The 15,265-nt window shown below is 38.3% G+C and overlaps 1 protein-coding gene across 1 annotated transcript in view; it reads right to left on the bottom strand.

Moving 5' to 3' along the window:
- Positions 1-15,265, bottom strand: part of ITGA1 (integrin subunit alpha 1) — a 79,687-nt gene that overhangs the window by 31,616 nt on the left and 32,806 nt on the right. The window contains exons 6-9 of the mRNA XM_048050380.2: positions 14,612-14,739; positions 8,158-8,306; positions 4,961-5,111; positions 3,066-3,231 (exon numbers count right to left, since the gene is read on the bottom strand). Coding sequence (XP_047906337.1) covers positions 3,066-3,231; positions 4,961-5,111; positions 8,158-8,306; positions 14,612-14,739 — 594 coding nt within the window. The remainder of the gene's footprint in view (positions 1-3,065; positions 3,232-4,960; positions 5,112-8,157; positions 8,307-14,611; positions 14,740-15,265) is intronic.

The following is a 15,265-nucleotide window of genomic DNA, read 5'->3' as shown; positions in this document are numbered from 1 at the left end:
CCTGGTGGATGAGGGAAAGCCTGTTGATGTAGTCTACCTAGACTTCGGTAAGGCCTTTGACACGGTCTCTTGTAGTATTCTCCTGGAGAAAGTGGCAGCCCATGGTTTGGACTGGTACATGCTCTGCTGGTTTAAAAAACTGGCTGGATGGTTGGGCTGAAAGAGTGGTGAATGCAGTGAAATCCAGCTGGCGACTGGTCACCAGTGGTGTTCCCCAGGGGTTGGTGTTGGGACCCATCCTCTTTAATATCATTGTTGATGATTTGGATGAGAGAATTGAGTGCACCCTCAGTAAGTTTGCAGATGACACCAAGCTGGGGGGAAGGGTCTATCTGCTGGAGCGTAGGAAGGCCCTGCAGAGGGACCTGGACAGGATGGGTTGATGGGCAGAGGCCAGTGGGATGAGGTTCAACATGGATAAATGCTGGGTCCTGCTCTTTGGTCACAACAACCCCATGCAGCGCTACAGGCTTGGGGCAGAGTGGCTCAAAAGCTGTGCAGAGGAAAAGGAACTGGGGGTGCTGACTGATGTTTGCCTGAACATGAGCTGGCAGTGTGCCCACATGGCCAAGAAGGCCAAGCACATCCTGTCTTGTATCAGGAATAGTGTAACCAGCAGTACCAGGGAGGTGCCCTGGTCCCCTTGTGCTGTCCCCTTGTATCCTGCTCTGCTGAGGCTCCACCTCGAGTACTGTGTTCAATTTTGGGCCCCTCAGTACAAGAAGGACATTGAAGCCCTGGAGTGTGTCCAAAGAAGGGTTAAGAAGCTGCTGAAGGGCCTGGGATACAAGTCCTATGAGGAGCGGCTGAGGGAACTGGTGTTGTTTAGTCTGGAGAAGAGAAGGCTCAGGGAAGACCTTACTGCTCTCTACAACGACCTGAAAGGAAGTTGTGGGGAGCTGAGGGTCGGCCTCTTCTCACAGATAACTAGCAATAGCACTAGAGCGAATGGCCTCAAGTTGCACCAGGGGAGGTTCTAGTTGGAAATTAGGAGACATTTCTTCTCAGAAGGAGCAGTCAGGCATTGGAACGGGTTGTGCAGGGAGGTGGTGGAGTCACTGTCCCTGGGGGTGTTCAAGGAAAGGTTGGACATGGTACCTAGGGACATGGTGTAGTAGGTGATATTGGTGGTAGGGTGATGGTTGGATCAGATGATCTTGAAGGTCTTTTCCAACCTTAATGATTCTATAATTCATCAGAACAACTCAGCCTTGCTATGCTTTGCCATAAAGCTAATATCATATTCTAGTTTTCATTCTGACTTTGCTTGTGGCCAGATTATGCTATTTCTGAAGCTTCCACAGCTGTAGGAGGTCTCACATTACAGGTGTCTTATATAGAAATCTTGGCACAGACTGAAGTCCTAGTGAAGACGTGGAAACCAAGAATCCTTTTGGGTGTGGTGAAATTACCTAGCTCAACTCTCAATGCGCGGATGAACATAATATTTTGTTTGCTTGTTTTGGATATTTATATTTTGTAATAGTGTCAAGTCTATCGAAAAATAAAATTTGAAAATAAAGCAAATATATATCAAGGCACGAATATCCAAATGGTTTATGTTAAAATTTTATGTTAAATATAAATTACTCATATTCAAGAAGTAGATATTTGTTTCTGCATCTTTTGCAAGAACTTAAAGCTGAATTCAAGTAGTACTGTAGAATTTGCTGATACTTAGAAAAGGTGCAATATACCGGAAGTACCACATTATTGAAGGAATTGTGTATATCATATAAACAGGTAACACTTCTGCAATTTAATCAAACAGATTCATCATCATGTACATAACTATACGTATTTGGACATTTTATTAAGCTACTAAACTTGTTTAATTTTCAAATGTTTTCCAATTTTTTTTCTTATGATTAGAGGAATGAATTACTAGTGTCAATGGAAGGGTTAGATCCCATTGTATAAATCATTCTCCATCAGCAAAAAGTATTTAATTTCTGTTTGAACAACTGTTTTGTAATTCAAAGTGAATTCTTTCTACTGAGCAGGGACTTAGCAAAAGACCTCTTATTCTATGAATTTTAAAGTACTCAATAAACTTCAGTAAGGTAAACTTTGGTCTTTGGAGAGATTAAATACTTCTCAATAATTATTTTTTTTTATAAGTGATGAAAAAAAGTCTTCTGGAAAGAAAAATGATAAGAATATATTAAATGGAAAAGAAATAGTAGCAATCAGCTGAAGATAGTAATATCTACTCACACTAAATGATATACTAACAAAATACTTAAATGTCTGAGAAACATAACTCCAATTTAAAAAACTTTAAAATAAACTCTCATATTTGTATTAGTTTCTTGACATTTAACTCCACGTTATCTTTTGTTCCAGCTATAAACTATACTTTTCCTGCTACTTGTAAGCTGAGATGTTGAAAAAAATAAGTCCAAACAGATGGATGTTATATCTGTGTGACACTAAGCCCTTTAGTGTTGGCCAATATAATTTATAACTAATAAACTGTTTTCTGTTACAAGTACTGAGCTTGAAACAAACAGAGTTGGACGGTGTTGCCTAATTTGGATGGAAAATGTAAGCAGACATTAGGAGATGATGACTTTTCTCTGCTAAAATCTGATCATCACAAACATTTCCAAAGAAAAAATATTTCTTGCCAACTCTATACACCAAGTCTGTGATAACGTGTACAGCAAAGTAGCATGTTGCAGTTAATATATATCAAGAGAACTTAAAGGTATAGGCAGACAAACATATGACTGTGGGTTAGTTTAGGACATGCTCTTACAATACTCTTTTACATAATGGAAGGCACCTTTGCATTCACCCAGTGATAAAGTGGTAATGGTCTACAATGACCCTTCTTACTCTTCTAGGCTATTGTTCCTATCTGTTCTAACCAATCTGAACACATCTTCACATCATTATCTATATTTTTGATGTCTACTGATCTTTACAATCAGCATGAAAAAATACACGTATAATGCATTTTATGCAGCACAATACATTGCAAAGGAAGATAAAAGCAGGTGGTCTTTTGTTTGCTTCATTTTTAATGCAGGCATAAAGTAAAATTTTAAACAGTGTCATACCTTCCAGGGCAAATATTCTCTCTCCAAGTGCTTCAACAATAGTTAGAAGAGCCAATTCATCAGAGACATTGAAGAAATGCTTCTCGGTAGGCTTACTGGCAATTGATTTTATTTCCTCTACAAATTTCTCAGTACTTAAATTTCCTCTGCTGTAGCTGCCAAGAATCTAAAGAAAAAAAAAAAAAAAGAAAAAAAGAAAAAAGTCAAGGGTATGTTTTAAATCCTATTTTTAAAGATACCTTTGAAGTAGGTTGTCAGAAAATATTGGAAAATCATATCTACCCTTAATTGTTCTGTTAAAACCTCCCTCATATTCCTAGTCTTGACTGATTAAAAGCCATTCTTTTCCAACAAGAACAGAACAGTATGAGGGAGGGCTCAGTTTTTTCCTGAAAGTACCAACAATAGTGAACAATGCAACTGTATGGTGTAATGTCTGCTATCCTCAACTGCCCTTTTTTTCCTTTCTTCACAAAATTCTAATGATTAGTTGAAGCGGAGCTTCATTTAGAAAACAAACAAAAAGCCATCCCAAACAGAATACACAATTGCATTGACTTCTGTATAGGTACCACTAGTTCTCCTCATAACATAGCATATGAGCAATTAACGACATGCTAATTTAGGTATAGAATAGTTTTTTGTTATGTGCAAATTTGCCCTGTAAATGCACACACCACCACCACTTGCATTCAGCATCATGGTACAAGACTTCAGTCCACAGTTTTAATATTGCTGCTGTAAAAACTCAGGATGCCTTAAAATGATGAAACACATTTTTCCAATTTCCAGACCAACGTTTATTTTTCAAGGGAAAAAAAACATTCTGCATGCTTACTTGCTTTGAGAGGGGAACCAAAACCAAATTTCCAGGTTCTAGCACTGCTGGACATGGAAGCAATTCAAATTTGGTTCTAGGCAAATATTTTACTGCTAAAAAATATTGAAGATTCAGCAAGGACTTCTTCTTTAATGCTCTTCATCTTTATGAAGGAAACCACTGAAAATGTGGTTCATTTGTGATTCAACTTCAGTTTGATAACTTTCTTTAAAGACAACATTTTTCTTTAAAATGCTTGGTTCTATACTTCATTGTATTGATACTTAAGCAAGTAGCAAGCTTTTTCATCATCTGGTAACAACACTTCTGGAAGATATTGTTTAACGTATGAAAGGAAAATGAAAAACATACTACTTCGTTCATTTCTGGAACTGGAAATTGAACTGTATTCAAAACCTGAGGGTATTGTAAGATAGGTTGATCTTGTTAGAAAACAAAGAGAGATAGGGACAGAGAAGAAACAATCCAATGTACCTTAAATATTAATAAGAAAAAGCAGATTATTCCAGTATAGAATGTACAAATACAGTAGTTTACACCAAATGCATCATTAATTTTTTCTTGTCACTCCGGATGAGCTAACCTCCATCATGTTCATACTACCATTCAGCTACTAAGTTTGCTCAACATGAAAATGACAACTTTAGTATCCCAGCACACAGAACAGCCATAATACACCATGATTCATTTATAGTTTACTCGTTTACTGCTTTTTTTTTTTTCTTTTTAAGTGGATAATGTGTCTGTAGAAATTGCTCAGATCTGAATTAGTCCACTCTGTTCACTGTTCCTCTTAACTAAAAAGATTACATTTTATACTGCCCCTCATATTCTTTCTCTCCTTTATTTTCACAAACCTCTCAAGATACATTGCTTTCTGATGTGCTTTAATATCAGAAAACATTTTTTTTCATTTTTTTTTTAAATCTATGAAATCATTATATTTTCATAAATATTCTGTGTTGTGAACTTTTTAAACAGACATTTAAACAGACATTTGGAAGACGAAACGTGCCTATAAGATTTATAATATTTCCCATTACATTCCACTTACAGCAATAGCAAATCTTTGAATGTTTTCATCTTCACAACTATCAATCACTTCTTTCAATCTGTAGTTATCATGTGATTCCCCATCAGTCACAATAACCATTACTTTTTGTACTCCTCTTCGTGCACCATGAGCCTCAGTAAAAGCCTCTTCCCTAAAGGGAGCATAAAGGGTTTAGAGAAAGGCAAGGTCAGCATTTAGCACACACATAATTTCTGCAGTGTCAACCCTAAGCTAAAATACTTTACGTTAATGAGGATGTAGGAAAGGGAAATTAATATTAACCAGGAACAAATACAAAAAACAACAATTGGAACTTGCATGACAGTTTACAGCCAAAGAATTTCACAAGCATTCATTCATTATTCATTCATTCAACTGTGACAGAAGAAAACAATGCTGAATGGTGAAGAATTCTTTTTCTACCTAAATAAACTCCCAGCACCTTAAAACAGTTTTGTCACCTTAAAAACAAACAAACAAAATCCCATCACCAATCAACACCCTTCCCCTAAAATCCACATACTAAAAAAAATTATTTCCACTCTACAGCAGCCCTTCTAGTGGTCAAAATTCAGTTACCAGCACCTCTACACATTTACAGCAAAACTGGGTATTGCAGGTGTGTCAGAAGTCATCTGCAAATGAGTGATGGTAGGCAGGGATGACCCTTTGAATCCACAGCTGTAGGTGGGGAAAAGGACACTGAGGTTCTGGGGAGCTGCTCAGGCAGGCTGGGCATGGCTTGGTTCTGCATGCGACCAGGAAAGGAGAGGCCGAGTTAGGGTTCTGGAGAAGACGGAATGAAGCAAAGCTTCCTCTTTTTAGAGAAATACCACAGAACTCTATCTAATACTGGCCACGTGGGTAAAAGCTAAGATCCACATCTGACAATGGCCTTAAGTAGATGTGTAGGAAGACTGCAAGAACTGAGGAAGCTTTGCTGATACTTCCTGTATATACAAGCCTGCAATGGTTTGTGGTGCCCAGGGACATTCTGAACCACATGTGGTTTCTGCATATTTGGTAATCCTCAACTGGTTCTGCTTTCATGAACTTATTCAGACTCCCTCGAGCCTCTGCTTGTATCTAAGAATTGATCTAGCTTTACTTATGAAGACGTAACAATTCTGTTAACTTTAAGACATGATATCAACAGAGCTTCAGTCAGATAATCAAACAGTTCACCAGGAAGATGTTGCACATTTTAATTAGATAGTTGTTTGGAAAGGGAGAATGCATTCATTTATGGAATAGTCATGCTGCCATGCCAGGGAAAGTAGTAGAACAGAGAAAAGATATGAAAGGTTTAGCAGTGCATATCATTAGTATATTTGTGTATATCAATGAGGTCCATTCTTAGGTAAACTTTTGTGCCAAACCTATCTCTGAGGAAACACTTTTCTTGAAATGGACAGCAAACTAATGGCAAATATTGCCCATTTGAGCAAGTAGTTTCTACTGTTTGCTCAGTAATGATCTGAGTAAGCGAAGAACCAGAACAACATCATGTGTTTTCAGAATGTCTCTCAATGTCTTCTATTCTAATTGTATTTTGTTTTCTTATCTTTCAGATCTGATGACCTGGTCATAACCAGGTCTGATGAGCTAGGAGTGGAAATGGATAACTGCTTGCTTATTTCATATGGGAGTTTGATTTTGCATTTACTGTCTATTCTAAAAGAGTCAGATTTTATTTTTCTCTTAAAAGAAGTAATTCTAAGTAACAATACTAATACAACAGATCCAATACAGGCATCGGGGATGTATTGGGAATGGTATTATTTAACATCTTTGCCGGTGACATGGACAGTGGGATCGAGTGCAACCTCAGCAAGTTTGCTGATAACACCAAGCTGTGTGGCGTGGCTGACAAACTGGAGGGAAGGGATGCCATTCAGAGGGACCTCAACAGGCTTGAGAGGTGGGCCTGTGAGAACCTCATGAAGTTCAACAAGGCCAAGTGCAAGGTTCTGCATTTGGGTTGGAGCAATCCCAAACATGAATACAGGCAGGGCAACAAATGGATTATAAACAGCCCTGCAGAGAAGGACTTGGGAGTACTGGTGGACGAAAAAGTGAATGTGAGCCAGCAGTACGCACCTGCAGCTCAGAAAGTCAACTGTATCCTGGGCTGCATCAAGAGCAGTAAGGATAGAAGGTTGAGCAAGGTAATTCACCACCACTTTATTCTCATGAGACCCCACGTGGAGCACTGTGTTCAGCTTTGGGGCCCCCAACAGAAGAAGGACATGGAGCTGTTGGAGCAAGTCCAGAGGAGGGCCACAAGGATGATCAAAGAGCTGAAGCACTTCTCCTAAAATGTCAGCCTGAGAGAGTTGGGATTGTATAGCCTAGAGAGGAAATGTATTTCGGAAAAATTTACAGTGACCTTCCAGTATCTAAAGGAGGTCTACAAGAAAGATAGGGATGTGAATGTAGTAGTCTGACAACGGGCAATGGCTTTAAACTAAAAGAGGGCAGATTTAGATTAGATTCATGGAAGAAATTCTTCACTGTGAGGGTGATGAGGCACTGGAACAGGCTGCCCAGAGAAGTTGTCAATGTCCCATCCCCGGAAGTGTTTAAGGCCAGGTTGGATGGGGCTTTGAGCAACCTGGTCTAGTGGTAGGTGTCCCTGCCTATGGCAGGTGATCCTTAAGGTCCCTTCCAGCTCAAACCACTCTATGATTCTATGATTTTTAATTTCCCAATGCACCAGAAGCTTCAAAAACTCAGATATGAAATTTCTAGAATTGTTGATAAATGTGGACTCAAATTGCATAATAATCTTAACCTCAGAAGAAAGATGAATTAACACTAAAAAATTCTACTTTTTCCTGTTTCCTTTGAAAAACTGAATCTGCTTTACACCACTGCGTAAACAGTTCCTACCTGCTTTATGTGGGCATCAAAGACTTTAAGTCTACTTTTCTTAGGACTACAGCCTTGTTCCACATCTTTTTTATTTCCCCATTTCCTCCATTTAAGAGACAGATGCCTTTCCAGTGTGCCATGTACAACTGCTGTAGTAACTGGATGGAGTATGTTTATCCAACCTCTTCCTAAATCTCATTCATCTAGCTAAAATGATGTCAGATATCAGTCACATCATATTTTTGATTTATAAAATCGGAACTATCACCTTAGCTGTTAATATTTGTTTCTGCCTTATCCAGGACAATATTTTGAGAACATACCTTGCCGTATCTATTCCAAGGGCTGTCATAGTTTGTGTGCCACCTCTCTGGCGTATTCTTGTGGCTGCAGCCATCACTTCTTCTGTTGTTGAGTAGGTATTCAGGTAAAATTCATGGACTACAGTCTGTCCATACTGAACAATTCCAACCTGAAACACACCATTCATAATAAATATCAACCACTGTTAAAGAAAGAGGCTGTTTCTCTTGCAGTAATGTAAATTCCCATCTGTACCTAAACCCAGGAAAAAACTGAGCACTGTCTTTCCCCCAAATATTAAATACCTATTACCTTTTGAGCAAGACTGGCTAGAAAATGGTCAATTTCTGTGAAATGTCTTGAAGTTTTTAAGTTGTTTTTATAAAAAAACTGGAATAAGTGAAAAGCAGGTTCAACTCTTAGCTTTTCCTGATCTGAGGTAATCTGAGCTGCAGCTCTGCTCTGCTCTTGGCCAAGGCAGATCAATACCCTAACCATCAGTCATAACTTTTCAAAAAAGATTTCCTTAAAACATAAGAAACTGTGTTTCACAACTGTTATTTCTATCCAAATATAGTGCTCCTAAAACCAGTAGACTATTTACCCTAGAAACAACATTGCATTGACAAATTTAGGCTCTTGGGGCATGAGGAAGACCTAAGTACCCTTATCTTGATGAAGATAGTCGGGCAGTCCAGGACATGGCCATTCTCCAGCAGGAGGTAGGCCAGAGTAATATGTCTGACCAGTGCCTGAGGGGACAACATAAAATGACGGCTCCTGGAATGTTTGGATGACGGAGACTCAAGATGACCTCACACAGGCAATTCTTTGTGTGAAAAATCAACACATGGGATTGAAACCAAACCACAAATGCCTGAGGGAACCTGCTGCAAAAACAAAATGCAAAATGAAAAGAAGAGGAGCAATATTCTTAAATACTAATTAATTTCTCTCATTCATTTCTGTCACTTTTAATGTTTTGGCAGGTACTTGACAGCATTTACTGGGAAGAATCCACACAATGTTCCATTAGCATATTTCAATTTTATGTTACACATGGCAATTTATAGGTGTTATTTAGGATAATGCAGTGTTACATGGCATATTTATGCCTCACTCATCTATTATTAAAAGCACTCTAGCATTTAGGTTCTGAGGATCAATAAGATCTCTGGGATGTTTATGCCATCATATTATTTTAGAGGTGGCTTAGTACGTACTTTGCAATTGCTTTATAGGTGCTTTTTGAGGTACTTTCATAGCCTGTCAGATTATGCACAATGTTTGTTTGCTGGCATTCATTTAAATACATTACTTATATTTAAACCAAAAGTGTGACTTGTAGAAGAGGAGCAGATTTGGACAAATATTTGATACTAAACATGGATATCATGATCACTATGAAGAGCTAGCTACATAAGATTATGGGACAATGCCCATCTCTGGAGGTGTACAAGGCCAGGCTGGATGGGGCTTTGGGCCCCCTGGTCTGGTGGGAGGTGTCCCTGCCCATGGCAGGGGGGCTGGAAATGGAAATCTTTAAGGTCCCTTCCAACCCAAACCATTCTGGGATTCTGTGATTCTACGACAAGAAGTATAATGGTATGTGGTAGGAAAATCTACACCACTTAATTTCTATAACCTGTTGAAAATCCAATCAAATCTGGAAGAACCTATGTAGTTTAAAAGTTAGGACAAATTGCACCCTTTAACAATATTTTAATTCTCTCTCAGAGGCATGCTCTCCACCACCAAGAGCAGCCAGAGGTTGCGCCTTCTCCTGGGCAGCAGGGCATTAATTTTGGGCTGGGATTACACCATAGGCTGGGGCATGCACTGTATTACAACTCACAGCAACCTTGTGATTCCAGCTGTATCCAACACTGAAGATGAAATTTTTAACCCTTTCTCTCCAAGGCAAATATTTTGTGGCATATATCTGTGACGTATACACTCTGAGAGAACATGCTGTGATGTTCCTGTTCTGTAGAAAATACTGTTAAATTCATGATAGAGTTTTCTCTCTTCTCTCCCATTTTTTGTGGTAGCAGCGAAAAATTTATTTCTAATTATTATTATTATTTTGTTATCTGACACTTTCATACAACATAATCTGAAGAGGATGGTGCTCATCATTTAAAAAGCTTGTTGCTAACTGTTGAAAAATGACAGGTCTTCATCATGCTTGGTCTTTTGGAGCTGAAGAGGAGTGCCACAACTATTCCAGGAGCACACACAAGAAGCAAAAGCAGAGACTTTTGTATGTCAGTGAGCTTGCCTCTGTGGATTCACAGACTCCATCTTTGAGGATTTTATTGGCACCAAGGTTTGAATCAGCCATTGACTGCTGCCAGGATCAGGGTAATACGTATCTGCTCATCTTCAGCTATTCTAGAGACCCATCTTGGTGTTGTCTTTTTCCTAAAAAAGGAGTACAAGCTGAGACACTGAATTGTCTCATTTCCTATTTGAAAGGAAACACTGTCCATGATCACAGCAAGTAAACATTTTGAGCATTTCCTTCTCAGGAAGTGAATAGGAAGAACATCTGAGTCTGGAAAACTGCACTGTGTAGCATAGCTTGTAAATCAGGAAGGAAAGGGGGCATGTGGTTATCTTTTGGGATACAATTGTTCTGTGGGACCCTTCCTTAGCACTAGCTTTGAAAACATTGGTCATCATGTTCTACGTATTTCATGGCATCAGTGGTAAGCCACACCTCACAATGGGTAACAAAACTTCCCGAAACCCACAAAGCAGTATGTCCCAGTCTTCTGCTAAATCATAAATTCAAGTTCGCCTTTTAAAATTAGAATTGTATGCTATGAAGCATATAATTATATAGCCATGAAGGTATGAGATTTTGTAGCTTATAAATCTAATAGATAACTATAAATGACACAACTATGTGGTACAAATATACCATTTATGAGACAATAAACCTGTTCAAACTGCTTAACTTCAGCAAGACCCTAAGACTGGCTTACAGGTGGTGTATGTTTTGACTTGCTTGTTCAATTTCAATCTGGAAAATGCAATAGTATTAAATAGAAAAACATAGTTTTGCTCTGCTCCAGAAAACCCAACATTTTTCCCAGCATTACGGACCATAATCTGTTGAACATCTTTGTAATTCCTAAGTTAATGTTCCCTTCCCTAGCATACCATGGATTTTATAATACACAAGGGAATAATTCTTTAATTGTCTCCAGTTCCTGTGAAAAAAGTGTTGTAAGAGAGAACAGGCAAATGGAAGATTGTTCTACTTTGGGACAAAACATTTTAGAGGGCAATTACTTACAGTTCCTTCTATTAATGAACACATCCCCTTATTTGGAAAGCATGATCTGGCTTTCCCAATCAATTATTAAATTATTCTATATGTTTAAAAAATAAAAATAAATGGAAAACCATGCAGCACACGGCAAGGATATGCTAGGATTTACACCACTGGTTTGTATAGGAAAGTAAAACCAAAACCATTTCTGATTTAAGTCATATTTAAGGTAAAAGAAAAGCAGAGATGCCTTAGGAAGCACTAATGAACAATACATTTATCATATGGATAACTTGCTAAAGATTTCAAAATCAAACCAAAGTTGAATTAATTTTTCTACATTTTGTTTGGTCTATCACACTCGCAAGGACTCAGACAGAAATTACTTTTAAAGCACTGCAAGTATCTTTCTTCATCCTGATTTTTTTTTAATACCTCTAAAACACTTTCATTCTTCTGGAGATAAAACTGATAATAACATATGACATGGGATGATTTATTAGTTCACTGATACAGCCCCTTTGGAAATATAATAAGGTACAGGCCAAACACCTATAGCTGATTATGTCATATATCATTGAAGAATACAACATCTGAAAATTTCTGAGTGCCATTACAACAGAGCTTTAAAGTTGGAATTGAGCATGTCAATGCATTCTGCTCTCTCTTTTGATACTCTTCTACCACAGAAGGTTGTTCACATATGAACAATTAAAAAGCATACTCTCATATTAAACAGACAATTATCTCTACAGAATTTAAAAGAAAACAAAACAAAACAAAGCAAAACTTTCCTTTGCAGTTGCATTAAAATGTGCAATAAGGCAGACAGAAGTATTTTCTTCCTTGTATTATTTTTTCTCATCTCATTCATCTTCCATTTCCTCTTCTCTGTTGTCACTTTCCCCATACATCTTTTATCCCTAACCTCAGGATATGCAGCTTAACCATCAAAATGACATTGTTTTTCAGAGAATGGGACAAAAAGGAAGGAAGTATTTCTGAAAAATATTGTACTATACTAAACTTTGGTTATTTGCATCTTCTTCTGGCTTTCACTTTATATGCCAGGCAGGGGACACAGAAGAATTATTCTTCCTTCTTGCCACAACTCTAATGACCATTGTTCACGGATGGGGTAAGCAAGAGTGGAAAATAATTCTCCTAAGCCTCTAATCAAAACATGGTTTTGAACAAGTCACACCCAAGCGGCTAAGGAGCTATTCTGTAATCACCTCATTCCTTTCCCATGCAAGAGGAAAACAATCTGAAGCCAGTGAAAGTACACTGATTTCAATGCGCTCAAAAATGATGAGAAAATTAAAATGGAAAAAAAAATGGTTAAAACAGACAGAAAGTAAACAATTGTTCTTTTACTCTGTGTAGGAACGGGAGGGGGAAGAAACCTGCCTGCTCTGTTGTTTCTCCTCTTCCCGACAGCATAGGTGCAAGAAACATAAACTTTTTACTATGTGTGGCTATTCCTGGGTTCTCAGGAAGAGAGATGGGAGGAAAGGAGAGGGCTGGAATACCCCTCATGGGGAGGGAGAGGAAGGGTAACAAGTCCCAAGAAAATTCCATTTAGGTTTGCCCTCCATTTCCAGTTTTTCATTCTTTCTCTCCCTTTTCCAATTCTTATCTCCCTTTCAAATATTTCTGCTCTTTAGCAACCACATGCCAAAGTTGACATTCTTGAGTGAATAAGTATATGTGTGAGAAGAAGAAGCGTAGTTATGCTAAATAATTGAAAGAACAAATTTTGTAGGTGGAGATGGCTGGCTGTTGGAGTGCAGGCAAGCAAGAGGACTTTTTGTGCAGGTCAAGGTAGGAATCTAAAACCATACATAACAGAGGTGTGACAATGTAAAAAAAATTGAGAATTTCTTTGGGAGGAATACAGGTGAGGGTGCTGTATAGTTGATTGCCCTATGTACTATTCCTATGAAACCCTTTGGGCATAAGGCAGTAATGATTTCCTTGCAGCCATTGCCCTGTACTGGGAAGTTTAGCTTTAAGTATTTTCTCAAGGTGCCATGTATGTTTGAGTAATCACCACCATAGGGACCAGGAAGACTTTTTCCCCTTTCTATTAAATTTAACAAGGTATTTTTCCCTCTTCCACACAATATCTGGAAAAGCAGGGTGTTTAAAATAACAGGACGCAATTTTAAAGCTGACAATTTATAAGCAATAATTTTACCAGCCAGTGTTCAGTACAGCCAACAGGGAAGTTAACCCGATCAACTTGGGAAATGATGGGGATACTCTCTGCAGACAGATATATCCCTTTACAGGATATACTCACTCTCTTCCTTGTGTAGGTAGTCTGAGGAGATTTAGGCATGAGCTGAGTATTAGGAAATAACCTGAAGTAGGAAAAAAACTGTAGCATTGGCCTGCAGCACACCAAATATTATACAGGATCCTAGAAAATCCTTCATTTTGAGAGGAGGGAGAAGTGAAAGGAAGTTTCTTTTGTTGTTAACATAGCTTTCTGTGTTAAAACGTATTCATGTGTATGTGTTTGCCCCTTCCCTGTACTCTGCTCAAATTGCTATTTAAGTTCTCTGTTCAGTGGACTCTGAAACACATCAGGTCCTTAGCTGGGGTAATCTGTTGTAGTTCCATTAATTCTGATGGAACTGTGCTGATTTATAGCAGCTGGGAATTTGGCCCTCTCCATTTATTATACAGCTTTTGCCATTAATAACATGCAGCTTAACAGCCACTCATTAATTATGATTTCAAATGTTTTAAAGCTATATGCTTAGTGCCCCAAGATGCAAAATTTTGAACACTGCTCCAAAAGTCTTGTAATGGGACTCTCTCAACCATATACGTCTGTCTTAGTGGAGTGGAAATGTCCTTTGTGCACACAAGAAGTGTCTGTGGAAGGAAGGTGGGAAAGGACAATGTTCAAACTGCCTCACATGCCTACCTTTCGTCTCTTGGTCAGAAACTCAGTCTCTCCAGGTTGCCAGAACAGTGAGGGGAGGGAAAGCTGCCCTGACAGCGCTACATGGCAGCAAAGGCTGACTGAGTTATGGTTGTCAGCTGCTTTGTTCTGGTACTCCACTGCCATTAGTTCTTATAACTGAAGGGCTCCATAGATGATGCTCTCATCCCATTTCTTAGATTTTTATTTCCCCCCCACAAATTAAACAATAATAAAATGTTGTAAAAAAAAAAATTACCTGTGTTTGCTGAGGACCTATATCCATGTTTTTCAGGAGACTATTTAGGAAGGCTGTGACGCTCTCCCATGGATAAATGCTGTTGGACCCATCAAGGACTATGACAATATCCAACTGGGTTTTACACTCTGCAACACCAATGGCCACATAAGAATTGATACAAACAAGGTTCAAATATATATTTGCAGTTCTATTAACTTTTGTGATTAGTAATAAACGCATATCCCTCTATAGTGGGGCTGCACTAACACGTTTGATGTGGACTGTCATAGAACATCTTTTCGATTGCACTTTATGTGGTTTGGTATTCCCTTGATTAGCAAGGCACTTTCTTGTAAGCAGAAATTTAAGAATGGCATTAGATCACGTAACTGAAGTATTTACCAATGACCTCTGTCTTCTTTACTATCTACCCATTCCTCTTTCACTTTCCAAATGACCAGACCTTTAAGATTTTTATATTACTAAGTTTGATTTGTATTAGGTCTTAACAACATGCTGTCATTACTTAAAAAGAGTCTTTTGGCCTTAAGTAAAAAACATAAGCAACTATTTTTAGCAATTGTGTTTAGATGTCACATAGCCCTGTAATGATTGTTTATACTGAGATAAACTCTAAAATTAGCAAGAATTTAGGTTATATACTGACAATGA

The sequence above is a fragment of the Anser cygnoides genome, chromosome Z (genome assembly GCF_040182565.1).
Source record: "Anser cygnoides isolate HZ-2024a breed goose chromosome Z, Taihu_goose_T2T_genome, whole genome shotgun sequence".
NCBI lineage: Eukaryota > Metazoa > Chordata > Aves > Anseriformes > Anatidae > Anser > Anser cygnoides.
The sequence above is the reverse complement of the archived record's forward strand: the minus strand, read 5'-3'. Positions and strand labels throughout refer to the sequence as shown.